The 25,119-nt window shown below is 50.4% G+C and overlaps 1 protein-coding gene and 2 long non-coding RNA genes across 6 annotated transcripts; 1 reads left to right on the plus strand and 2 right to left on the minus strand.

The window, feature by feature from the left end:
* Positions 1-2,293: 2,293 nt before the first annotated feature.
* Positions 2,294-8,415, minus strand: LOC104148959 (uncharacterized). 2 transcript variants are annotated; one of them, XR_011139258.1, is made up of 3 exons: positions 8,218-8,415; positions 5,838-5,999; positions 2,294-2,720 (listed from the first exon to the last, which is right to left on the minus strand). It is a non-coding gene; the product is annotated as an uncharacterized lncRNA (long non-coding RNA). The 2 variants fall into 2 exon arrangements; XR_011139257.1 differs by lacking the exon at positions 5,838-5,999.
* Positions 8,416-8,966: 551 nt separating this feature from the next.
* KLF10 (KLF transcription factor 10) lies at positions 8,967-14,889 on the plus strand. Of its 3 annotated transcripts, none has more exons than XM_068932887.1 (4): positions 8,967-9,149; positions 11,187-11,426; positions 11,524-12,424; positions 13,350-14,889. In XM_068932887.1, exons 2-4 carry the CDS (start codon positions 11,196-11,198, stop codon positions 13,607-13,609), a joined length of 1,392 nt encoding a protein of 463 aa, XP_068788988.1. In that variant the 5' UTR covers positions 8,967-9,149; positions 11,187-11,195; the 3' UTR covers positions 13,610-14,889. The 3 variants fall into 3 exon arrangements, with proteins under 3 accessions (XP_068788988.1, XP_068788987.1, XP_009680644.2); XM_068932886.1 differs by lacking the exon at positions 8,967-9,149 and adding an exon at positions 9,372-9,453; XM_009682349.2 differs by lacking the exon at positions 8,967-9,149 and adding an exon at positions 10,186-10,537.
* A 4,201-nt stretch (positions 14,890-19,090) lies between these two features.
* On the minus strand, positions 19,091-24,611 carry LOC138066060 (uncharacterized). Its single transcript, XR_011139259.1, has 3 exons — positions 24,238-24,611; positions 19,345-19,502; positions 19,091-19,246 (listed from the first exon to the last, which is right to left on the minus strand). It is a non-coding gene; the product is annotated as an uncharacterized lncRNA (long non-coding RNA).
* Positions 24,612-25,119: the final 508 nt, after the last annotated feature.

Below are 25,119 nucleotides of genomic sequence, written 5' to 3' on the forward strand. Positions count from 1 at the left end.
TAGCTTGCTTCCCAACTGCTCACTGCAAGGGTCCTTTGCAGCAGGCGATCGGCATCCAGGGACGAGATGAGTGGGAGCATGCTGCCGCGTGACAGCCGTGCCAGAGCACTCCTCGCTGCCCAGGGCCTCCTTGGTCCACCTCGGCCTCCTATGCCGGCGTGCTCACTAGCGTAGGCTACACCCCGCAGCCCTCAGTGGCTGTTTTGCATAAACGCCTGCATAGAGATCTACGCCCTTCCAGGTAGTGAGCTCATCCCTGACTGTAGCTCAGCTCTTTTTCCCCTCATGGAGAAATTTTGGACCCAGAAGACAACAGCAACAGGTGGGTTCCGACTGCTGAGGCTATTGCAGGGTTGTTTGCCAGGAAATGGCCCCCACCCCTTACCAGGCATACCACTTACTGGATACTACAGAAAAGAGAACGACCATTGCCCTTTGGAGGCTGGTAATCACTGCAGATTTATAGATACCATAACCAGCTTCACAGGCTCAGCCCACAGTGCAGATGCTATTGGTGAGCTGCAGGACCAAGAGGCATATCCCCAGGGGCAAGCTGCACAGAGAATTGAAGGAGAGACAAGATGCCAGCACACTGCTGCCATGCAGGTTGTTGGGATAGGTTGCACATTGCATAACCTCTGCAATCTCCACCTAAATCACTGCACAAGGAGTGGATGTATCAAGGCTGGGTCCTCCAGCCTGCCTCTGCCTGTGGCACTACACAACCAGGAGGCCTGGTATATACCCAAAGATACAAACACCTCCCCCCTGCATTTTCCCACATAGAACATAACTGCTTCCCCACATCCCATGAGCCTACTCCTGTGTTGTTAACCGCAAGAAAGCAACTGGGGTTGAGTTGCATTTGCAAAGTCCAGGGGTTTGGCACATTTGATGAAAAGTCTTTGGGCGAGTTCTTCTGGTCATGAAAGCAATCCTTCTGCCGGGGGTCCCCTCCCATAGGTCTCTGATGAAACACAATCTGCACACTGTGCGTCTAGAGGGTAAGCAGGGATCTACTCTGTGGCCGAGGATCTCACACAAAACTGAAACAGCACAAATACTTATGCAGAGCAGCACCAAAGCAGGCTTTCACAGAGGTCCTTTTTAAAAATTTGAAGTAGTATTGCTCAATCCTTGTATTGCTGCCAAGAGAATATCTGAGCAGCAAAGCTGTGACTCTTATGACGTCTCTGTATATGAAATTCAAGGCCTTGATCGCCATGGGTCACTAGAGTGTCCCCTCTTTCCTTAGTTCCTGTGCCATCCTAAGAAAATAAATCTCAATTACGGATAGTGAGGTGATTGCGTAACAGCATGCCAGTAGCGTGTCTTGTACCATGATGCCAAGGGTGTGGTATGTGAGCACAGGCATTTGGCAAGAGACAGCAGCAGGATATGGGAGAGCTCAAGGCCTGCTGGGACATACTGGAGGAGTGTACTGGTGTACAGAGAGCCAGAGTGGGTGCAGTTTTGTCTGTATTGTACGTAGAACATGTTACCTGCATCTTCATTTGCCTTTTCCTATCCATAAATGATTTGCTTGCTCAAATGTAAACCAACACCTATGCAACGAGGGTCGGATCAAGCATTAGCATCAGAGAGCAAAACTGTCAGTAGAACTATCTAATACTGCAGGAGTCCTTAGTATCTCTATCTCATCTGCCACATGTGGTTGAGACTAGTCAATAGTACAAAAATCATTAAGAGTAAGTAGGCTTAAAGAAAAGAAGAGCAGGACCTTTGTTCATAAGACTTCTATCAAAATACTTCTATTTGGAAGTGCCGAAGTGCTCTGTTACCTGTGTTAGAAGGAGGAAAGGTGGAACTGTCCCTGCTGGCTTCCATATTCCATGAATATGTCAAATGAGAGGCCCTGGCCATACCACCATCTTTCATACCTCCAGAATTTATCCCATCAGAGGAACTCCTGAAATGCAGCAGCTGTGAGATCGTTATGTAACGACTACATTTTGTGCTGATATGAAAAACATACCAAGGGTGCTCCTAACATTTCCATCTGGAAAACCATGTATCTCATCATAGCATGGGCAGGTGGCTTTGTTATTTATGTAAGCTCATTCTGCAATGCTTAGAGGCTGTCTTATTCTCATCTGACTGGCTGACAATTCAGCTGCTAAGCCACCAGCTCTGATTTTGTTAACAGTAATTCAAATTGCTGTTTGAAAGAGATCTTTCAAACTCTATCTGCAAAAAAGCAATGCCATTTTGCTATATTCTTCCACAGGCATCCATATTCTTAAATGGGATGCCTTCACATCACACACAGGACCCAACAACATTGCCCTTTATTTGCTCTATCAACAAAACCACAAGCATTGCACAAGTGAAGGAAGAACACACAAGTTAGTTACTAAACAGAAGTAAACACATGATCACACCGTGCCTGGATATTTTTATCTACCTTGTTGAAACTGGTCAGTTTATCCAGTGTCCTGATGGAGTTAGACCACATTTCAGTTCTTTGTAAACACAGAAAAATATGAAGCATGACCCACATGGAAAGAATCAACAAATCATCCCAACATTAACCTCTGATTTCCACCATAGAGAATTCCCAGGATTTCTTGGATCAAGCCATACAGACAGTACACAACTTGGCTGGTTTGACATGGGCAGACATCACAGTTCTGGCTGCCCTTCCACAAAGACAGATGGGAAGCAGGGCTGTAGCTGACACCGTCGTCCTGTCCAGCATCCTGCAAAGAAACACAATTCTTGTGACAGCCACGGGACTTGGGAGAAGTTCTGGTTGATGTACAACCTGATCCTGCTCTACAACACATGAATATAAGACTTCTCACGGTCTTTAGGGGGTGCTGAAACAATTATTACCTTAGCTAGGCTCTTTCTACTCTGGCTAAAATAACCATCCATTTCACAGTTTCTCTGAGACAAGTATGTCTTTAACACCAGATGTTAAAAATATCCATTGGTGTCCCATCCAAAAAAAAAAAAAAAAAAAGGAATATGGCTTCCTACCTATTAGCATACAGAAGCTAAGATTTTAGGATAAACGAGCAACTTACAATTCCTACTTAATTCTGCATGGCAAAGCCATAATAAAGCACAGATAACAGAGCTGTATTTCCTAAGAGCAGAGTGAAATTCAGGAAATATGAGTTTTACGTAAGGACTGCTGGACAGGACTGAAGTCACACAGTTGGCCAGTGATTTACCAGCCACGTTGCCATTTTTTGCTCTAATTTATCTTCCCAATCCCATGACAATTTAGTTTTCCACATCAAAGAATATGACCTGCAGGCTGGATACGTGATTTCCTGGGAAATTTAAATTTAAGAGAGAGTGTAATAGGCATATATAAATAAATAACCCGTAAGTGTTTAAAAGTCAAAACTCCTAAACTTCTTCAGAAAAAAAAAAAAAAGGTTAGTTTTCCCCTAGGTGGCATAAAATCATGTCCCCAGCTTCTCTGGGAAACTGGATGAAAAATAAAACCAAATCTGAACGTACAGTTCAGATGCTTCCAGTGACCGCTAAAGAAAATCAGTTTTACTGAAAACTGCTCACTTGCCAAGAACTAAGTTTCTCTTATCTGTCTTAGGCTTCATTAGGGGCATTTCAGTTTTCTTCCTCCTGCCATGCCGTCTCCTATGGCAGTAACGCAAACATCAGTGCCAGTAACAACTTCTGAAGCCTTCCACTGAACAGCACCGAGCAGGCAAGGCAGAACTAGAATTGCCATGACTCAGGAACAGCCACAAATGCTCTGGAGGAAAGAGGACATGAGCAATACTTTGCAAAATGCACGTACGCAGTAACTAGGTTTAGTATCATGTAGGACAGAGGAGAAACACAATGCTACCAGCCAAAACAGGACTTCCTGGGTCTGGTGAAATAAACTAAAATTCTGAAGTCTTAACGTTAATTACAAATATGTTCTGTTTTTTTTTTTTTTTTTTTCACCTGGTACTCTAATAAGCAATTCCACAACCAGGCCAAAGCAGCTTTTTCCCAGGGCTGGGATGTGAGAGAAAAAGGGGATGTGAAGAGGGAGGGAAGGGAATTTACAGGAGACAAAAGAGGAGATAAGCTGCCTTGTTGTGGATGATGTGCTCCACCTCCCCCAGCTATCATCTGATATACAAAGCTCGGAAACTGCTGTCTCTAGTAGAAGAGACACTTTTCCAATTATTAATAAATGAATGAGAGCAGAAGTAAACGCGCCAGGGAAAAGAGAACCGACCCCCACTGTGCAACCTTCTCCTGCTCTGAACTCGCTTTCTGCTGCCCTCAGCCCTCCCTCCGGCCCCCTCCCCTTTCGCAGTTTGCTCCCTTCCTTCCTTCCTCTCATATTCCCTGGTTGCCACTTTCCTGCCATTTCAGAGCCGCTTCCCTTGCCACCCCCTCAGCCTCAGCTGTTTTCAGACACCCACTGCATTGCTCTGCATATGAAAATGTGCTGTCACATTTTCCAGCCTCTGAAGCAGAGATTATTTTTGGGAGAGGTGGTTTTCACAGTTTTGCCCTGCAGTTCACAGGCAGACGACACTTGCGCACGGGAAGAGGAGGGGGAAGGAAAGAGCAGTTCAACACACACGCGGGGCCCCTCGAAAGCCCACACAGTTTAATCCCCCAAGGATGTTCGGGGTGTGCACTCAGAAGGGACCCTCTGTGTGTGTGTGCGTGTGCGTGCGATGAAGCCGCTGTTAGGTGCAGGAGTCAAGGAGCAGTTAAATCTCCCCGCTTTGGAGGACTGCCCTTCTCCAGTCCCAACTCCAGCTGCTAGAGCTGCTGCTACAGGACATGTCCCCGACACGAGAGTCGAGCCTGTCTGTGGAGGACAGGAGCAGTGATGTCCAGCTCCACGCTCTCGCACAAGGTCAGCTCTCTTTTCCCCAAAAGTCTCTAAAGGCCAGGTGCATCCCTATTCCCCCCAGGCCACCAAGGCAGTCTTTTACAGAACCCAAATTCCCTGCTAAGCACCACAGTCTGCATCCTGCCCCCCAGGCTGAAGATCTGGCCTAAAGATCCCGATGCGGGGAGGGAGGACAGTAGGAGGATTTTGATCTACAAATCTCGTCTCAACCGTCCGTGCGCTTTCTCTGCGGCAGGTGAGCGCCAAACCCTGAAATCCAGAGCTGGCAGCGGAAGACAAGCACTAATGTGGTGGGATTAAACCGCGCAGGGGAGAGGAGAGATGGAGACTGGGAGATCGAGAGTAAGCAGGAGGTTTACCAAGGGCCCGGAAGAGCAGACACTGAGGAGAATAGCAGTTGGAGAGGGTTGCTCTGGAAATTACAGGTGAAACGAGCTGTTAAAAGAAGCAGACAAAAAAGGCAATTGGGAAGGTGTGGCTGAGAGCTGTGTACATTTTGGGATGGAGTGGCTGTAGGTGTCGGTCAGGGTCAGGGAGGATCTAGAAATGACTAAGGAGGCGGTCGAGTGAGAACGGCAGTAGGTGGTGCAGAGCAGGCTAGGACAGGCACACTGGGAAGGCAACAACTGGGAGAGGCTGTGACAGTGAGAAAGCAGCCTGGCTACCACGGGAAGTGGGGAAGGTGCACCTGCGAACCATACTAGGAAGGGAGGAGGTGCAAAGGGCACCTAAGATTGGCAACTGGCAAAGGTAAACTGTGAGGAATCAGTGGAAAAATATCACTGGAAGGGGTGTCACGAGTAGAAACGACAGTCCTGCACTAGTTTCAGACACAAAAGGCAGAGGAAGCCCGGGAGAGGCCTTAACAGGAGGCCAAGGCAAATATGGGCAAGAAAGGTGAGGAAAGGACAGGAGGAGAGAGAAGTAGAAAGAGCAAGAAACAAAACAAAAATAAGTAGGCCCCCTAGAAAGATACCTGAAATTGTCAGGGAGTCCTTTATTGTTCTTCCCCATATTTATACCATAGTAGAGTCCAGTAGTACTTATCACTGTTGTGTCACATTACGCTTGATATTGTACAAGCTGAGAGAGATGGCCACAGCTGCAAAGTATATACAACAGCCTGGTTCAGCGTCCCCTGAAAGTAACCGGAACCCTTATGATGACTCTACAAGGCACTTGATCCAGCAGAGACATCATTATACCAATTTCTAAAGTTTTCTTTTGGTTTTATATGAAAACGATTCCGAGTTTTCTTCAAAGAGCACTTTATCTTCCCTATAAAAGCACTATGGAGCCATCTGACCTTCCACAGATATTGTTGACAATACCAACACATACTAGCAAATCTTGTCATAGTAAGACCCCCCCCCCCCCGAAGTGTTTCATACCACAACAGCTCGCGGTAGGCTGTTAGTAGGGCGTGGTAGTTTATGCTACCAATTGTGAATTTTTTCCCATTGAAATTCTAACTGTGTTAGCAAATCATTTTTCTGGATAAGTATTACATATCTTTAAAGCTGAAAAAGCTACAAAGTTCCACCTATTTTGAGGTGTTTAAACACTGCTGAGACATGGGCAGAAGCTATTCATTTTGTGAGTGAATTTATTACCTAAAAATAATACTGTAATGTACTGCTGGTGCAACTTTTACAGATTTAGATTTAGGAACAATAATATGCTTTGAAAGATGCTTCATAAATTTTGAGATTAAAAACAATCACGATCACAAAAACTGTAACACAGCATGCTATAACAGAAACCACAGAATTTCACTAAGAACTTCTGGATTAGTCTCACAGCATTCATTCAAGTTGGAGTGGAGGCAGGCAGATACACTCACAGGTCTCAAAGTCTTTCCCCAGATGTGCCTCATGTGATGGTAAAACCGTTAGGCAAGGCAGAGTACATTCCAGGAGTCGAGCATCCATTTTCAACAAAAACTCTTCCCACTGATTCCCGTGGGGAAAACACTAAGCCTGATGGTAACAACAAGCACACTTTCTCCTGTTAAAAGATAACGGGAGGTGTGGGCTCCAGTCATTCGTAAACAACTGTTTGCTACCATTAGTGAAAAGGCTTTGGGTCATCCTGAATTTCTCACTTTTGGGAATTCCCTCTAGATAAGGCAGCCAAGCCAATAAGTTTCTCTGCAAGTACGGCAGGGATCTTGAAGAATCTAGCCAAAAGGCAAGCAGATACTCACTGCTGCTACAGGTTGCATAACATAAAGAGATGATGGGAGATACAGATTTCCCACTGGCAAGCAGTAACAGTTTTCTCAGATACTACAATAGTGGAAGCTGTGGTAGAACTGAGGGGAGAGGGCTCCCACTGTCGCTTCTCAAGCACGGAGGGACACAGTAGGAGAGAGTGACCCACGAGAGGTGCAAGTGAATAGCACTGTTGAGAGGAATAATAGAAATTCCATCTGTACAATGTATTAGTGGAAACTGTGGAATCAAAGCAATACCAGGGAAATGTGTTTTCCTTAGAGAGTAAAATTAACACTCTTTTGTCAATAAATAGATTTTTTTAGTTGATTAAGAATTGTTTTAAATTATTTTTTACTCTGTGCCATTTTTGCAATAGTTATATCCTCATTCTTCTTTCAATGTGTCTGCTACTCTGGCAGTATTTTTCACTTCAGACATAATAAAGCATTCTGGGAGGCTTCCAAGCAAGTTATAGGAGGACATAACTTGCTGCGAGTTCCTTTCCGTCCATGGGGACCTGCTGACAGGAGGAAGAAGAGCTAGGCAGAAAAAAACCAAATACTGCACCATGCCACCAGTGTTAATGGGGTAAAGAGAGGAAAATATTTTTTAGCGGAAGAAAAAATATCACAGGAAAAATGTTCTGAATAACTAGGGATAGAATTGCCTCGTAGGAGGAGGGGAGATCTCTGAAGTGAAGCTGAGTAAATAGGAAAAATGGAACTGAACCATAACGAAGCATCAGCAGTATTTCTAAAGCAGAACGGCACTCCAGCAAAAACAGCACTAACAACCACAGCACAGCCTGGCTTGAGATCCTGCTTCGCAGATGCTGACACACACGGCCATCTCTTCTGGTTGTATCACAAGTTTTCTGACAGGAAGACGAATCCACCTTGTTAAACTCTGCATCTAGCAGAAGGGCATGGAACAGCTCCTGCCCTTCTGGAGGGCTGGCGGCTGCTCTCCAGGCCTCCTGCCGCGAGCTGCTGGGAAGCAGGGTGAGGCAGCCCACACACGGCTCCTGGCAGCGCCGCTTTCTCAGGGTAGCTTGTTTACAGCTAGGCATACCCGCAGGGCAGCGCTCTTCGGTTTGCAGTGCGGACACGCCAGGAAGCCTCACCGATCAGGAGTTTTTACCTTGGATATCGGTGCTTTAGAGGTCCCGGTCGCGATACGGTTATCGTTCGTCGCAGCTTCGGCACGCAGCCCGAGCGAGGCCCTGCGTGGCCTCGCGCGGCACCCCGACAGCTGCGGTCCCCCACCCCACCGCGCAAGCTCAGGGCGATCCGGCGCGGCCCCGACACCCCCTCACACGCCCGCGGGGCCGGCGGCCGCGCCGAGGCGGGGCCGGGCGGCCAGGCCCGTCTCGCCGCGCCGCGCCGCACCGCGGCCGCGCTCGGGGCGCCCCAGGCCCCGGCGGCGGGGCTGCCAGCACACATCCGCCGGCGCCGAGGCGGGCTCGCCCACGGGGTCGCGTTTCCGGCCTCGCCGTCGCGAGGGGACGCGGGGAGGCCCGGGGAGGCCGGCGGGGCCGCCCCCTCCTCCCCCTCCTTCCCCCCCGGCCTCGCTTCACCTCAGCGGCGGCGGCGGCGGCGGGGGGGGGGGGGGGGGGGGGCCGGGCCCAGGCGGCTGCTCGCCCGGAGCCGCGTGATCTCATGTGTCAGGAAGCGCCGGGCCGCCCCCCGCCGCGCCCACCCGGATGCGGGGAGGGGACACTGACTCAGCCGGCGGCGGAGGCGGCAGCGGGGACTTACCGCGGGCCGGGCCGGGCCGGGCGGCGCGGCGCCGCGCACACGCCGCGCTGACACACGGGCCACGCCGCTGGGCAGCCGCCGATCACGCGCGGGCGGCGCGCGCCCATTGGCCGCCGCCGCACACACCTTTGCCGCCGATTGGCGGCGGGCGGCGGCCGCCCCCGCCCCCGCGCGGGGCTGGCGGAGCCGCCACCTGAATGGGGAGCTGCGAACAAAAAGAGAAAAATAACGGCAGCGGCCGGAGAGCGCCCGGGCGACGGCTCGCGTCAGCCTCGGCATCGGGCCCCGCCGCTCCGGCACCGGCACCGGCTGGCGGTGAGTGCCCGCTGCCCCCGCCGCAGGTGGCCGTCCGTGGGGTGGGAGATGTCAGGCCCGCCCGGGGGCGCGGGGGCATCCCGGGGCAGGGCTGCGGCCGGGGCTGCCGAGGGAGCGCGGGAGGGACGGAGGGACGGGCGCGGCGCTGCGCGGCGGGCAGTGAGCGCGGGATCCGGCGGGGCAGAGCGGGGTGGGGGGTTGGCCGGCTGGGGTGGGCAGGAGGAGGGGTCGCCAGCAGCGGCGTGGGCGGGCGATCGGGCTGGCAGGGCCTGAGCCGCAGCGGGGCGACGGGGAGAGCTGCGGGGTGAGAGCGAGGAAAAGGGGGAGCCCGCGTGAGGGGGGCGGCCGCCGGCGAGGTCAGGCGCCGCAGGGAGGAAGGGGGACCTGCTGGGGGCCCGCTGGCACGGGCGGTGCGTGAGCGTGTGCGAGCGGCGGGCTCCGCGGGGGCACGTGCGCGGCGGCGGGGGTCCCGCGGCCGGGGGCGGCGAGGCGGGCGGAGGACCGGCCGGCGCTGACTGAGCCTACCGCGGGGCAGCTCCCCCGCCGGCGCCTCCTAGACCCCCCCCCCCCCCGGCGGCGGCGGGAGGCGCCGGGTAGGGTGGCGCTGACCCCCGCCCGGCGCGGCGCGGCGCTGCGGCTCCCCGCGGCGGGCTTCCCCCGGCTCCCCCGCCCTCCCGCCCTGCAGTCCGTGTGGCTGCGGCGGGGGGGCCGGGGGGGGGGGAAGCGTGGCTGCCAGCCCTGCGCCGCCGCCGCCGGCGGGCTCCCTTCCTGCCAGGCCGGGGCCGCCGCGGCCGTCGCCTCCCTCAGGGCGGGCGGGGGCGGGAGGACGGGCGGGCGGGCTCGCGCGCGGCGAAGTGGGTGAAAGGTCTCCGCGCGGCGCTGCCCCGCTCACGTTTCCCCGAGCAGCCGTTGATCACGCTTTGTTCACATGCCCCCGCCCCGGCCGCGCCTCGCCCGGCGCCAGCCAATGGGCGCTGGCGCGGCCCGGCCTTGGGAGCCAATGGGGGCGGGCGGGGGCGGGCGGTTTGGAAGGCCGGCGGGGTGCGCTGAGGTGAGCGTGGCGCGCGCCCAGCGGCCTCCCTCCCTTCCCCCCTCCCTTCCCTCCCCCACTCGGCCGCGCGCTGTCGCCGCCGCCCGCCCGCCCGCCGCGCGCGGGGGAGCCGAGAGCGGGAAGGCGGCGGCTGGTAGCGAGAGCCGGGCCCGGCCATCCGCCCCCATTACTCAGAGGTTGGTCAAGTCCCAGCGCAAAGATGCGGCTTAACCGTGGCTCCGCCGGAGCGGCTTACACAGAACTTTCAGAAACGCGGCTTTGCCGCCCAGGCTCACCAGCTCAAGGCAGATTTTGCCAGCATCGAGGCACACCATCACCTTTGAAATCAAAAGCTGTGGTAAGGGTAGCAGCGTTAATAGCAGTGGCACATATAGCCCAGAAGACTTTCTGTTTGGTTAGTGCCCTGAGGAGATCACCCACATGGTGAACATGCACACATGTGTCAGTCCTCCATGTTGGTGGCTTTTTCTATGTGTATGTGTCAGCGTCGGTGAGCTCTGAGTACTTTCTAGAACGTTTTCTTTGGAGGCTAACAGCTTTTTAAGGAAATGTGCCTCAGTCTCAGTATGGTCTCTTTTTTGTATGTCAAAATAAGCACAATATTGAGGGCTGTATTTTAAGCAAAATGAAAGAGGGGAGGGGGGGGAGAAGTAATTTTAGTTTTCTTTCTCACAAAACCTTCAAAAAAAACTTTGAGATACTCAGCACTTGCAATACGGAATAACTTAAACTGTTCAAGAATAAAGAGGGATTCTTTTTGTCTGAAGAAACTTCATAATCTTTATTAGATAACCAGATTTCCCTCCCAACTTCATAAAAATATTACATAAAGAAGAAAGGGGACAGGAAAGTGCAAACGTACCAAACATTATCAAGATGTCTTGTACGGATTATGTTGTTCTGTTTTTATGATGCTTTCAGACAACAATTAAGTGTTGAAACTTGGGGTGAGGCTCTAAACTTTTTTTTTTCTCAAACCCAAACAGGAGAAAGAAATGGAGATGATGACTGAGAAACAGAGAGATACCAGGTATTTCTGGAACAATACCCCTGAAAAAAGTGATTATGAGGCTGTAGAGGCCCTTATATCTATGAGTTGCAACTGGAAATCAGACTTCAAAAAATATGCAGAAATGAGACCTATAACTCCAGCCTCTGATGTGTCAGAAGAGAGTGAGGAGACTTTGCTTCCCGGAGCAGCAGACTTCAATGCGATACCAGCATTTGTAAGTTTTTAATATTGTTTGTGTGCGTTTTTAACAATCAGTGTGGTAATATGTTGATAACAACGTCCCCCTTACTTTGCCTTTTTCCTCTGCTTAGTGCCTGACTCCACCCTACAGCCCTTCTGATTTTGAGATGTCTCAAATAATTCATCCGGTGGCACCAGCGCCATCTACAGCGCAATGCAAATCGTCTGCTGAGACTGGGAAGCCTCCTCTTGCCGCACCTCTCAAAGAGGCCGAGAGGTCTCCTGCACCGAGACCTTTGAAGGCACAAGCAACAAGTGTTATTCGCCATACTGCTGATGCTCAGCTTTGTAATCGCAAAACCTGTCCAGTGAGAGCAGCCAGTGTGCTGAAATACCAGGACAGTGTTTCAAGAGAAACAGATAATAAACAGAACAATGAAGCAGAACGTTTAGTTCGTTCAGCTGCGTTGTCTAACCGAGCGAGTCACCAAAGTAGTAAATCGCCAGCTGTAGAAGGAAAAACTGCAGAACCAGCTGTCAGTCCTGTGCCCTTGACAAAGCCTTCAGTCAGCAGAGCTGAGTCTGTTCCTGGATCAGCACAGCAGTCAGCAGTGATGGCACCGCCATGCCCTGTCCAAGGAAGTGGAGTCCCCCCTGTGCCAGTAATTTGCCAGATGGTCCCTCTGCCTACGAACAACTCTGTTGTGACAGCAGTAGTGCCCAGCCCGACACCAAGCCAGCAGTCAGCTCTCTGTCAGCCCATGGTGTTCATGGGTGCTCAAGTTCCCAAAGGTGCTGTTATGTTTGTTGTGCCTCAGCCAGTTGTGCAGAACACAAAGGCTCCGATTATTAGTCCAAATGGCACAAGACTCTCTCCTATTGCCCCTGCTCCTGGCTTCGTACCTTCTGCAGCAAAAGTTACTCCTCCAGCTGATTCTTCAAGAATAAGAAGTCACATTTGCAACTACCCAGGATGTGGGAAAACCTACTTCAAGAGCTCCCATCTGAAGGCTCATGTCCGGACACACACAGGTTGGTTACCATTGCTGGATGTTAAGAATCTGTGTAGAAAGAATTTGTGGCTATACACTGCTTGTTAAGGTTCTAGTAATGACTGGATTTGTTCATGGAACAAATTATGAGGCAGCAGTGAAATACTTCTTCTGCTAGTACACATTATAACGCCACCTCATCATTGACAGGAAATCTCCCAGAGCGGAAGTTGATTCAGCAGTTTGTGCTAATGTTCTTACGTGTCAGAAGGCATTCAGTAGTCTTTCTTAAAAGTACTGGAAGCAAGGGCTTGCCCAAGTGTATATGGCTTTCCGTAGTAGCTTATCAGAGAGCTCCACAAGACTGCCTTTATCAGAAGTGGATAAAAATTAAGAGTAAAGAGAGTGACTTAGGAAAGAATAGAAGCATCCACTGCAAACTGTTCCCATGTTGGTTACTTCAGAGTATTTTCTCTAAGCAGACAAACTTCAGCTCTTAATCACAGTAGCAAAAGGAGTCATGTGTGCTTTCGCATTGGCTTACAGTGCACTACCAGAGCTCTGTTACATACAAATGGGACTAACATGATTACAGGTTGCATTTCAGGAGGTCATTTTGGTAATGCTAAGTCATCGTAATCCACAGTACATGTAGAGCTGAGGGTGAAAGTTCAGCTGTTTTGAGACGTAAAGAGTGTCTCAAATTCTTCATTTTCCAGGGGATGCTTAACCCTTTGTACTACCTAGCTTTGCTAGTGAGTCCTCGTGTTTATATAAAAGTATATAAATGCAATTTTTCACGTTGGGTATCTAGATATGTATTTATATCAATAAAAATAGCATTTTTGTAGCTTTTGGCTCAACTGCCATAATAGAAACTTTTTACAAAAAGTCAAAAGTCAAGGCAATAACGTCGTTGCTCAGTTAGTATTCATGAATTTTTTTCACTTTTTTCCCCCCTTTAGGAGAAAAGCCCTTTAGTTGCAGTTGGAAAGGCTGTGACAGAAGGTTTGCACGTTCTGATGAACTGTCTCGTCATCGCCGAACACACACTGGTGAGAAGAAGTTTGCCTGCCCCATGTGTGAGCGGCGGTTCATGAGGAGCGACCACTTAACGAAGCATGCACGTCGCCACTTATCAGCTAAGAAGTTACCAAACTGGCAAATGGAAGTGAGCAAGCTAAATGATATTGCTGTACCACCTACATCTGCAACTGCACAGTGAAAGAACTTACCTTGAAGATGGTGGAATTAACTGTTGTCACTGGAAAATGCCAGTTAAAAAATAGGCTTTTGCTCCAGGTCTGTGATTCTCCAGTGCTAGCTGCTGATGGCACTGCAGCAGAGAGGCAAAGGCAGTCTGTGCTTGGTCACAAAAAATGTTGCTGAGAGAACCAGTGGCTGACTGTGGAAGAGCGTGTGTCTTTTGCACTGGTAAGGAGAGAGAGAAGGTGAAGGTTCTAGAGCAGAGCAGCACACACTGTGCAAGTTTTGAATTTTTGCAAATTATTCATATATACTACAGATTGGTCAAGCATAAATGTTACTGAGGGTTTGCTGCTGATGCTTGAGACCAACTCAAATTTTAAATTTCAGTTGTGGATCTTCAGTAGAACACAGATTAGAAACACAGCAGTGTATGGGTGCACACTTAGAAGCCCAGAATGCACCTGTATAAGATAATCTGAATCAGTTTTCCTACCGTTTGTCACTTTTTCTTGGTAGGATTTCCCCCTCCCACCGTGTATTCTCAGGCCCAGTCATGAGGAACGGTTTAGTGCCAAACTCCTGGGGATTTAGGCCTAACCTCCCGCATTAACTTAACAGGTATACCAACCAGCTTTATACTACTGTGCAAAGGGGGGTTTCAAACAGAAGTCAAGGGCTGCCACGTGGGCAGATGGAGGGTAGAGAAAGTTTCTGAATCCTCATTAGCTTTGTTGTAATATTTTCCCAGCTTCTTTTGAAAGCTTTGTGATTATTACAATTGGTTATACTTAGGCATCATACGATGCTTCTGCTTTTGTGTTGCTTATGGATTCCTTTATATCCTCTCAAAATTCTGTATCACTGCATTTTTCATAAACAGATACAGTGCACTTTTAATTAAAAAAGTAACTGTAAACTACTTGGTTTGATTACGAAAGAAAAACAAGAATCGTAGACTTCTTGATGGTGTTAATTCTTTGAAAGATGGTTTAATACTAGACGTGGAATATGGATGTATTCTGTATTGTATTAAATTAGAAAGTCAAGTGATTTGAAAAGTAAAATGAGGCAGTAAAGCCATCAGCCCTGAATTAAAACTAGATTTTGTGATAAATAATGCATCAACTTTCACTATTTCTATTTTATCATATTATGTTGAAGACACATATCTGAAAGTGAACAGTTTGAAAATAGTGTATTAGATACGCTCTTTTGTGACTACTTAAAAGATTTGCACATTTCTTATGTTGTACTTTATACTTTGTTTACAATAAAAACAGTTTTCTTTAATATGGACCTCTTTTTTTTTTCTCTTTTTTTCTGTAACAGAACTCGATTAGTGTTATTTCCTTGCATGGAAAATGACCTCAAAACAAGCATAGTGTCCATCAGTGTCTGGCTTGACCAATGAGACTCTCTTTCTTAACATTTGATTTATAGGCTCTATAAAGCCAACTTGTATGGAATTTGAAGTCAACACTTAGTTCTTCAAGTCTTTCCCCCCGCCTTTTCCCTCCTCCCCCCTTTCTTTCCCCAGACACTCAAAAGTAAATGTGCTTATGTGGGCCATTGTAACACTTGTCAAAAATATCTTTTTGCTAGTCATGGAATTGCAATTTCTTCTCCAAAATGAAATCCAGCCCCCTATTTTAGGTGGCCAGGCCATGTGGTTGAAGGTGCTAGATAGACTCCCCTTGTACAGTATGGGATTCAGATTCCTCTGAGGCATTGCCTACAGCTAGCCAGAAAGCAACACTGAGACAGAGATGTATACTGAGTCTCACCATTCTCTAGGGTATAGGTGTGTTTGCCCACTGAGGATCCTTACCTAGAGCTGTGTCCAAAAGGTAGCCTGTATATAATTCCTACAGGGAACAGAGCAGGGAGGTGTTTTTTTTTTTTTTTTTTTAACCTTTTCAGTACAGGAGGTAGCTTCACAGTTTCTCTACCTTCTACTGCTTCTGACTTTATGCAGCAGATAATTACTTAGAAAGATTTATGTGGGCCCTTCCATGTCCTCATCTGATTCCCTCCCCTGCCTGCAGGGATTCCCGAGTTTCATAATTGTGTGGCTGCTGACTCACTGTCGTTCCCTATTTGGGATCGGGGCACTCCTTACCTTTCCTGTTAGACGCAGCGCCTTGCATAATGGAAGAACTGGAGTCATTGCATTTCCTTCTTGTTCCAAGAGGGAATGCGACATCACAGCCTAATGCAGGAGATGCTTCCCCACATGCATGATCCTGGTCAGCTGTCTTGCTACAACCCCTTCCTGTATTTTCTATTTCACAGTAATCAGATAAAATATGTTAACAGCCCTGGGAGTAGGGTCTGAAGCCCTTCCCATGTATGCAAGCTACCCACTAAGCTACAAAGCCAGGTCCCTTCTTCAGCGTGTTTTCTGGCACAATGATCCATTAATTCAGTTTTGTACAGGGGCACCACGGAAGGAGGGCACAAAGCAAGTGCCGCCCCCCGCCCCCCACTTCATGCTGTCCACAGTCTATTGGCTGCAGTGGACCCATAGGCAGAGCGCGCTGGGGGTTTTGCACCCCCTCAGGTTCAAGAGGGAACTGAACTTCAGTCTCTGATTTCCCAAGCAAGCGCTCTAGCCACTCTGCTGTTGTATAAATGGGGAGGAAAGGGAGTTTCTGCACCATGACCATCTCTGTTGCCTGTGTCCTCCACAGAAAAAGCAGCTGCTGGCACTCTCCATGGGGCAGCCAGCTCCAGAGGTGTGTGTGGGGCGTGCTCTGTGAGCACCTACTGAGTGATCACCTTTGAGGAGGCTGGCAAAAGAAAGCTTGTTTCTGGATCCCAGTGAAGTATAGACATGAACTAGAGATTGAACTGCTCAGTTGTCAAGACTATGATACTTGAAGAAACTTAAGGTGGAAAATCCTGATGCACAGCCAATTCATGGGCAGTAACCCTTGGCAGCGCCCACCCTCGCTTATAGGGGCACAGTTCCTTCTTGCAAGACGGCTGCAGCTTAGATCAATGAGATAAAGAGCAGCATCCTGTCAGCCTTGCCTATATTAAGGCAGTGCTGCAAAGATTTCTTGACTTTGCCCCTGCCAGTGGGGGTGAGGCGATCTTCACAAAGAGGAATTTGCCAGAACGGATTAGGTACCAGAAACTTCTTGTGCTTAAATGTTGCAGATGTCATGTAAGCTGCCTCTGCAGCCTGGTGTGCTTTTAGTGCTGGTAGTGGAGCTGCAGCACCAGCAGCAGCAGGAAGGTTTTTAACTGCACCAAACTCTATAATGACAGAAAGGAAGAGTCAGCAACACAGGCTGGCTTTCATGAGGACTAATATATGCAAAGCAATTAATTTATCCTAGCATGTACACATTCATTTCTACCCCTTTGCATTACCAATGTATCCAAACAACATATTGCACCGAGCTCCTGCCAGGCAGTTGGAGTGTTATATTGCTCCCGAAACAGGCACGTTTTCTGTCTCAGGTGAATGTGTTAGGTTAAATCTTCAGGTAATGTAGGCCCATTAAAGTCAGTGGATCAATGGTAATCAAACACCCACTGAGCAAAGCGAGATGTTTGACGGCAGAGCTCTGCGCGGTGTGCAGAGGTGGAACTATTCACCAGAAGAAGGCTTCCAGGATCCAAGGCGTCTCTGCAAACAACATGCAGCAAAATTCCTCACTGTAAAGGCAGGATTTATCAATGAGGAAATGCCCCTTGGATTACTTCCATCTGAGGACAGATTCCTAATGGTGACTCTACCTCACATACAGTTTTTTTAAAGCTTAATCATAGCAGCAAACACTGGAAATTAAACCAGTTATTGAAGTGTTTAATCCAAGTCTAATCTGGAACATGGAGTTGAAAGGATGGTAATCCAGGATGCTTTTAGCCACCTTTCTACTGCTGAATTTTTCGCACAATCAGATTTTGTTGCACGGTAGGAAACCTCGGGAGGGGGGAGGAGGGCGTCTTCAAAATGATTTTGAATTTTCTCCAGACTTCTGTAAGGAATTACATTTCCCTTAGTCTCCCATTTAAAACAAAAATGCACCTGCGATTTTATCTTCCTGCTTGTGATTTGGAGGACACGAAGATGAAGCCAAACATTCGCCGCAACCCCGCCGATTCGTACTTGGAGGCCAGCCCTCGCCGTGGCGGAGCGGGAGCAGAGGGCCGGGGCGGCGGGGGCAGGCGGTGCTCGCCGCCCCCCGCCAGGGGAAGCCGCTCGGGTGCTTTGCGGGGCAGAAAAGAGCCCGGGGGAGCCGCTGCGCCAGGCGGCTCCAGGGAGACCCGAGGCCTCGGCAGGGGAGGCCGCAGCGCTGGCAGGGCCGAGCGGCTCCCCGGCCGCTGCTCCGGCTCGCCGCGCTGCTCACGCGAGGCCGCAGCGCATGTTCTGGGAAGCAGATTTCTAAAGTATCTATAAACCTTTCCTCTTGCTGCTGAGCGCGGCTCTTCAAAGTGAGGCACGCACATAAACGTCGAAGTTGCAGTGGTAACGTCGGTTATGGAAACCGGAGCGGGAGACGTTGCCCGTCCCAGCTGGCAGGGCCGAGCGGCCGTGGGTCCCGCGGGAGCCGGCGGGACCGCTCCTGCAAACGCAGGGTGCGTGCTCCCCGGCGCCGGGACGGGGCTCTCGGCCACGGCGTCGTTCCCGGTCAAACCAAACCGATAGCGTTGGCGAAGGCGGGCAAGCTTTCAGGCTCAGCAGCCCTTTATCGAACACGACGAGGAAGAGCAAAGCAGCGGCCACCTCCAGGCAGCTGCGTGCTGGCCGTGGGGCGAGAGGGAGGGCAGGGAGTCACCAAACCCGCTGGTTATACGTAGAGCTCCACGTTGCGCCGAGGGACGCGGTGGTGAGCTCACCCGCCCGGAGCAAAGCGGCATAAGGTGGGCGGTCAGCTCAGCTGCAGCTGGGCTCGGGGCCGGCCCCCTCCACCAGGAGGAGTTGGGGCTCCGAGTCCGGTTATCCCCCCGCTGCCCAAACCGCCGCGGGGAGCAGAGAGGCGACGGTCGCGGGAGCCCCAGGGGGCCCCAGCCAGCGCTGGGACTTCAGAGTACGTGCACGGACTGTGTCTCTGCCTGTGCTCCAGGGATGTCAATCTGTTCAGAGAGGATGGAGAGAAGGCTGGAAAAAATACTCATTTTCCCTTGTGGTTTAGGGAACAATAATTTCCATTACTGCAGAAGCATTTGCGGGAGGCTCAGATGCTATGCGAGTGAACTAATACGTATTTTAAAAGAAAAGGGGTCCTGAGACGGGGCCACTCGCCTGGAGCCACCCACAGTGTCGGTGCTAAGGCCAGCGCCAGGGCAGCTCTTCGCTGGCCTTGCCGGGGGGCCCGGAGAGCTGCGTTTGCTGAGGTCTCCCCTGCTGAACTTCACCGTCCAGCGGCGCTATTTCAGGACCGCCTCAACCAACCAAGACGACGGTCCTGGCAGAGGTAGCGCTCTGCTCAGCGGCCAGGTTGGGTGCCATCATGCAGACGTGGCATACGCCGAGGAGCCGCGAGGAAGGAAGGGCTTTCACCATCGGCTGGCCTTAGACTTGCACGCCACATGCCGAAACATACGGTATCCCCCGGCAGCTCACCGCTTTGACTGTAAATAGATGATTCATTCGTCTGCTTTGGCAACAAACTTCCATCACCAAGGAAACACTTGCAAGCTGTCAGAAAAGTTATAACACAAAATCAGGTCAAGAGACATGACGAGTGAATGAATATATGTGTTACAGGCGCGAGCTACCCTGTGTCACACATTTACCTCAAGAGCAAAAGAGCCTGTGGTCGGAGGGGGTAACATGCAAAGCAGAACAAACGTGGGATGTGGGATGTGTCTTCCGAGGTAATAGGGCGTATCGTTCGGAGCTCACATGCTGTCTTTTCCAGGGATATTTTGGTCTGGAATGTATTCTGTTTTCACTGGAAGAAAATTTGATACTTAAGCAGTAAGAAAACAAGAACAAAACACTTCTCTAGCCGTCTCATTGGGCTCATGAGAACGCACAGGCTAACCTTGCTAACGCACTTGCTATATACTGATAAAAATGTAAAATGCATGAAAGCATCCAGACTCCCCGCTGGGATGGCCCAGCTCGGATGGAGCGTTACACTTCCGGGGCGCTCTGCTGTGAAAGCCAAAGCACTTTCCCAGGAAGGCGAATGCTGCTCTTCCCACCGTTTCACCTCTTGGGTAGGTTTCGGGAGATAGCGAGGTATTAGCTCGGCAAGGACTTCACAGATAGATAAACTGCTTTGGCATTGCCCAGGAACACCTCCGCGCTAGCAGCCGTGCTGAGGCTCTGAGCGCACCCTGCGGGCAGCCGAATATTCCCCAGGGCCCGTGCGAGGCTCGTATCGCTTTGAATATTTGGGGTTTACAGCCTCTCCTCACCGCTCAGCTTCTCTCCTGAAGGCTTATAACGCATTCAAGAGGGACTAACATTTGTCGGGTCTATTTTTTAAAATCTTCACAAACTTATCATTTCATTAATGCAGTCTGGGCTGAACTCCATCAAGTTGTCATCGTTTAATTGTGAATCCTGTGATCTTTGAAGCGATCGTTAGATGACTGACATTTGGCACTCAAAGCGAGCAGAAAGCTCAGACATTTTAAACACTTTTGCTTGGGAGATGGAGCTTTTAATGTTCAATTGCCTACTTGGCAGCTGAAAAATACAACCTCCGTCTCCCCGAAACACAGAGGAAAATAGAGAGTATCACATGCAATCTGACCAGAATTGAAGAAAACAAAATACAAAGAACACATTAATGGCCTAACAAGTCAGAATTTCCATTTCCTTAGTGGGGCGGTCAGAAAATTAACAAAAAGCTCCTCAAGCAAGCAATAAGAAAGCCTTTCCCGGGACCACCTGTCGGCCGCTACTCGGCGTCGGTCATTTGTTGCGGGCAGGAGGAGCGGTCGCTCAATAAAAAGGCAAGGAGAAGCGACAGCATCGCTGGGGTACAAACAGAGCCGCCGTCTTCAAATAAACGATGAAATCAGCTTAATTAAGACATAATTCTTGATCAGCTGTAATCCATGTTCATTAGATAACCCTGAATAAGGGGGGAGGGATTGAAACGGAAGACGTGAGCGTGAGGTTAGCCAAAGGGAGCCTCGTGCTTTCAGCTGGGAAGGGAAGCGTTTACCTGAAGAGTGTGGCGTGGGCCGCTGTAAGATGTTTTCCCTCCTCTGCTGTACAACCTGCATACGGTACTGCACTGCGCCGCTAATTTGGCCTGGCTATTGGGCGACCAGCTAGAGGAAATAGCTGCCTTCTGATGGAGCACAACTAGTTTGGTTTTGTTTTCTCCTCCCCGACAGCATCGTGTGCCTGTTTGCTGCTGCGCAGGTGCTCAGCCCCTGGGTCTCTGCCGTTCCCCGGCCGGGGACAGGAGTGTTGCAGACCGCGGGAGCCGGGACGTGGGACGCCAGCGCTACCGGTTCCCGCGTCCCGGTTGGGCTCTGTGGCAGCTTTTGTTCCCGCAGCCTTTCCGCTTGGCAGGTGGCGGTCAGCCCTGCTTAGAGGTAATCCTGATGGGGTGCTCTTATTTTTCACAAAACCTGGAAGAGCTTGATATCTTTGAGACCTCCCCTCCTTGGTCAGACTTGGCTGAGGTTAGCCGTGACCTTCGCAAATTACGAGGGAAAACTGGCAGCTGCTCAGGGAGATGATGTGATCACCTCCATTTTGTTTCACCAGGAAACCAGGTTAACGAAAAGGTCTTGCCGTTTTCTGAAATGAAAGGAAAACTTGGTGTCCCTGGGTAGTTCTCAAACCAACGCACAAATCAGAAATACTCATCATTGGACTAAGAAGGAGAAATAAGCTGTTATTATCTTTAAGTACTCAGAGGGAGGTAGGGTGAGTGGAAAGGACAGGCGCTGGCCTAGCTGGCGTTGCATGTGTCCTGCACTGATTCATTCTAACTACAATCCTTGCAGCCATGGGATAGCAGGAAGTATTTTAAATCTTTCCATAAGAAAACCTCATAAACGGTTAGTTGTTAATCTGCAGCTGGTGGGGTTCTTTTCCATTTATGCAAGAGACTTTTCAATTCCCTATTTAAGTGAAGCAACAAGTATGATGAGTCTACGATGAGTCACCAGGCCAGGAAAAAAGCGGCAGGAAGACTGGACTATTTTTAAAATGCAAAAGAAAGAAAGGAAACATATTCTAGATGCAGCTAGATCTGGAAGGTGAATCGATCTTCTTCTGTGGGATTGTGTGTTCCCAGGCCCTGGAACGAGAAACTCCCAGAAAGGAGGGACGAGCTGCTGGCAGGACATCCGTGCTTTTTTGGGTGGGTGAGACAGAAAGAACTAATTTACATTTCACGGATGAGCACGTGCCGCAGAGCCTATCGGCCGCTTGGAGAACGTGAGCGTCCTCCCCGGGCTTGGGAAAGCCGCAGCTGCGAACGCTGCGCGGCGGGGCCGGCCGCAGCCACGCGTCTGCGGCTCCCTCTCGTTGAGACACTCGGTCATGTCCTGCTTCACCAGCTGGCTGCCGAGAGGGGAGCTAAACCAGGGCAAGCGCTCTGCCGCTACGCTGTGGCCAAAACGTCGGTCGTGGGCTCGAGACAGCTTGCCTGGAGGCAGGCCGGGTGTCGTGGGACGAGTCAGGCTGTGTCCGCGGTGCGCGGACCACCACGGGGTCCGCGGGGCCACCACGGGGCTGCAGGTCGCGCTCACGTCCATCACACGGGATTAGACCGTGCCAGTGCCTGATAGTGCAGAGGGGCCTGAAGGCTGGACCCGCCAAGCGGTCTGACATGCCTTTGCCCTCCCTCCCGTCCCGTGCCCGCATCGTCTCAGCCAGGGCAAGGCACAAGCCTCCGTCCCCAGACCACGCCAAGGCACTTTGCGGGGCGTTGAACAGCGCACAGGAGTCAGAAGGTAATGCTTTTTCTTAATCTCTTTAGGCACATATTATGTGCCAGCGTCTTGATTCAGCCCTTAGTTTTCATTCAAGACGCTGTTTGGTGATGGTGGCTTTCCTGTAGCGTTGTTTACTGCATGTCACAGCAAGTAGGATTTCTATATAGCCAATGAGATTTCATAAGTTTAGGAGCTTACTTAGGTTCTAGTTTCATGAAGTGCTGAAAAAGAGGCTGGATCTTTAGTGTTCACGTGGTAATTTCTCCTGATTCAGTGTACCCAAGGCCAAAACTTGCTCCACACTATTTGCACGAAGTCCTACTTGCGCACCATTTCAGCGCTGTGAGCTGGATGCCAACGCTTCAACTAGTGAGTCATTAAAAAAAGCACCCAAATTGGTGTGTTTCTGGGGAGCAAACAAAGGGATGCCTCGCTTGAGGTGTGTTTGGTGTGCTCAAGTTAGCAGCATTGCCTGCCTTTGCTGCATGCAACCTTTAAGAAAAAATGGCAAACACTCTGCATGTGCTTAAAGTGCTGTTAATACATAATAAACAAACAAACAAAAAGAAGTGTTCCTGTGGGGGTATTTCAATAGTTTTCACCGCTGTCGTGGTTTGAAACTCTGCAAAAGTATGAATGGATTTAGTTTTGCAACCTTCCTGGTGCGAAGGAGAGAATTCTTCAGCAGCACAGCGTGCATCATTATCCGTACGTGGTTACGCATCGTCATACACGCGCAGCAGCACAACCTCTTGCCATAATCGCTTCATATCTAACAAATATGGGCGCTGACTCCTGAAGGCATTCGAGCATACGTTGAAGCCATTCTGACACTAAAGCAAACTTTTAATTGCGCTGGAAAGTGTTGTCTTCCATTTAAATAAAAATCATCACTGCAATAAGGAATCAATTTGTCTTATTTCTACGCATTGCTAATGGAGCTGGTTGGCTCTAACAGTCCATAAAACAAACCGTTCATTTTGTTTGAGCAGCGTTGCAGTCTGGTAAAATAGATTGGCTCAGAGCTCTTGCGAAGACGCTGTCGAATTCCGCGCAGATCTAGCACGCCTTGCTGGGTCTGACACTTTCAACATACGTTTCAGAAGTTCTTACAGTCTCTGGTGGTTAAGTACAATTTCCTGACAAACCTCAGCGCCACTTATCTGACTGGCAACGTTTAGGGTTTCCTTCTGCCGACCTCTTACCTGCTAGTCTTGGGCTCCGAGCCCTTGCGGTAGTGTTACTCTGTGCGAGTTTCCAGTTCTTATCTTTATTGACAGCTGCGATAAAAACTTGCTTGGCGTGACTGGGCAGCCGTGCCTCTTCAGAGAAACGTTGGGAGGGCAAAGCGGCACGTAGGTTCAATAGTAGGGGCTGGTTTTTTTCACTCGCCTCCCGTTCTGCGTCCATCAGCTGGGAAGGATGGAGAAGCCCCGCTGTGCTCTTGGCTCGGAGCCTCTGCGCTAACAAATCTCGGCAGCGAGGTCTGGGGGCGACGAGGGAAGCGAGGGGGCAGAGCGGAGCGGGCTCCGTGCGGGGGCCTGGGGTGGGCGCCCGCGACAGGCTGTGACACCTCCTCGCGCACCGGCACCGGGAACCGCGGCCACGGCACGGCCTAGGCGCTAATTAGTTTAATGAATGCTGATATAATAGGAACTCTTTACCACCCTGAGCACTGATTACCATGTAATTTAAGTGCTGGGTTTGAAGCCACGGGACTCTCGTAATGCCACTGGAGTCAAATGACGCGTTGCTGTGAATTCACCCTCTTACCTTTTTGTTTGGTCTTTCTGGTGCTTTTTGTTTAAATGCTGGTTCTCTTGTTTTGTTTTCCTCACTGCTGCCTATTTCTTTCTCCTTTTTTTTATTTTTTTTAAAGATAACAAGCAAATTTCATTGCCTCTCCTCTCCCCAGTCGCTTTGCCACCATCTTAATTTGTCCTCCGTTTGGTGCGTGCTCTTACAAGAGGAAGTTGAACGCTTTGATATGCTGGATTGCTTTTTAAAGTTTTGACAAACACTGATATTTACCATGGCAACGACACCAAGGCAGTAGCGCCCTGAACACAAACCTCGCTCTTAGGGAAAGAGACATAACCCTACGACGTCAGCCGGCTTTTTAAACAGCTGTTTAACTGCAGACGAGATACCTTAACGGCAGTTCTTGGTTGAGGGATGTGAATCCCCTTGTCCCGTAATTTCCTTTCCCTCCCCCAATTCCCTTCCTGTTCGGCCAGAGGAGCTGACGCCCACGGCCCCTGCTGAAGCGCGGCGGAGCCTTCCCCATGGCTCTGCCTCGCTTGGCGAAGGGCGCTGCCTCCCTCCCCCGGGCGGAGTTGCGCAGCGCCCTGTCACCCGCGAGAAGCGCTGCCGGATCAGGCAGGCCGCCAGCGTGTCACTGAAGGGAGCCCCGCCAACTGTTGCAGTCTCAGCAGCCACCACGCAGGCGCGAGGGGAAGGAATGTGCAGGATATAGTGACGGACTGGGAAATGATTGCTTCTGCGTTTTGTACTGAAGACTTGGGCTCTAGGGAAAGCGGCTACAGCATATCTGAGGCAGCGTGCATATAATTTAGTGGGTTTGGTGGTTTTTTTTCGGGTACTATCCCGTATGAGAGCCAGAGGGAAGGTATGGACCGTTGGGGCCGCAAGAGG

Source organism: Struthio camelus, chromosome 2 (assembly GCF_040807025.1).
Source record: "Struthio camelus isolate bStrCam1 chromosome 2, bStrCam1.hap1, whole genome shotgun sequence".
Taxonomy (NCBI): Eukaryota; Metazoa; Chordata; class Aves; order Struthioniformes; family Struthionidae; genus Struthio; species Struthio camelus.

Coding starts and splice junctions, on each gene's coding strand:
- KLF10 (XM_009682349.2), top strand. CDS start 10,400: ATGCGGCTTAACCGTGGCTCCGCCGGAGCGGCTTACACAGAACTTTCA. Junction 11,427..11,523: donor TCAATGCGATACCAGCATTT/GTAAGTTTTTAA, acceptor TCCTCTGCTTAG/TGCCTGACTCCACCCTACAG. Junction 12,425..13,349: donor TCATGTCCGGACACACACAG/GTTGGTTACCAT, acceptor TCCCCCCTTTAG/GAGAAAAGCCCTTTAGTTGC.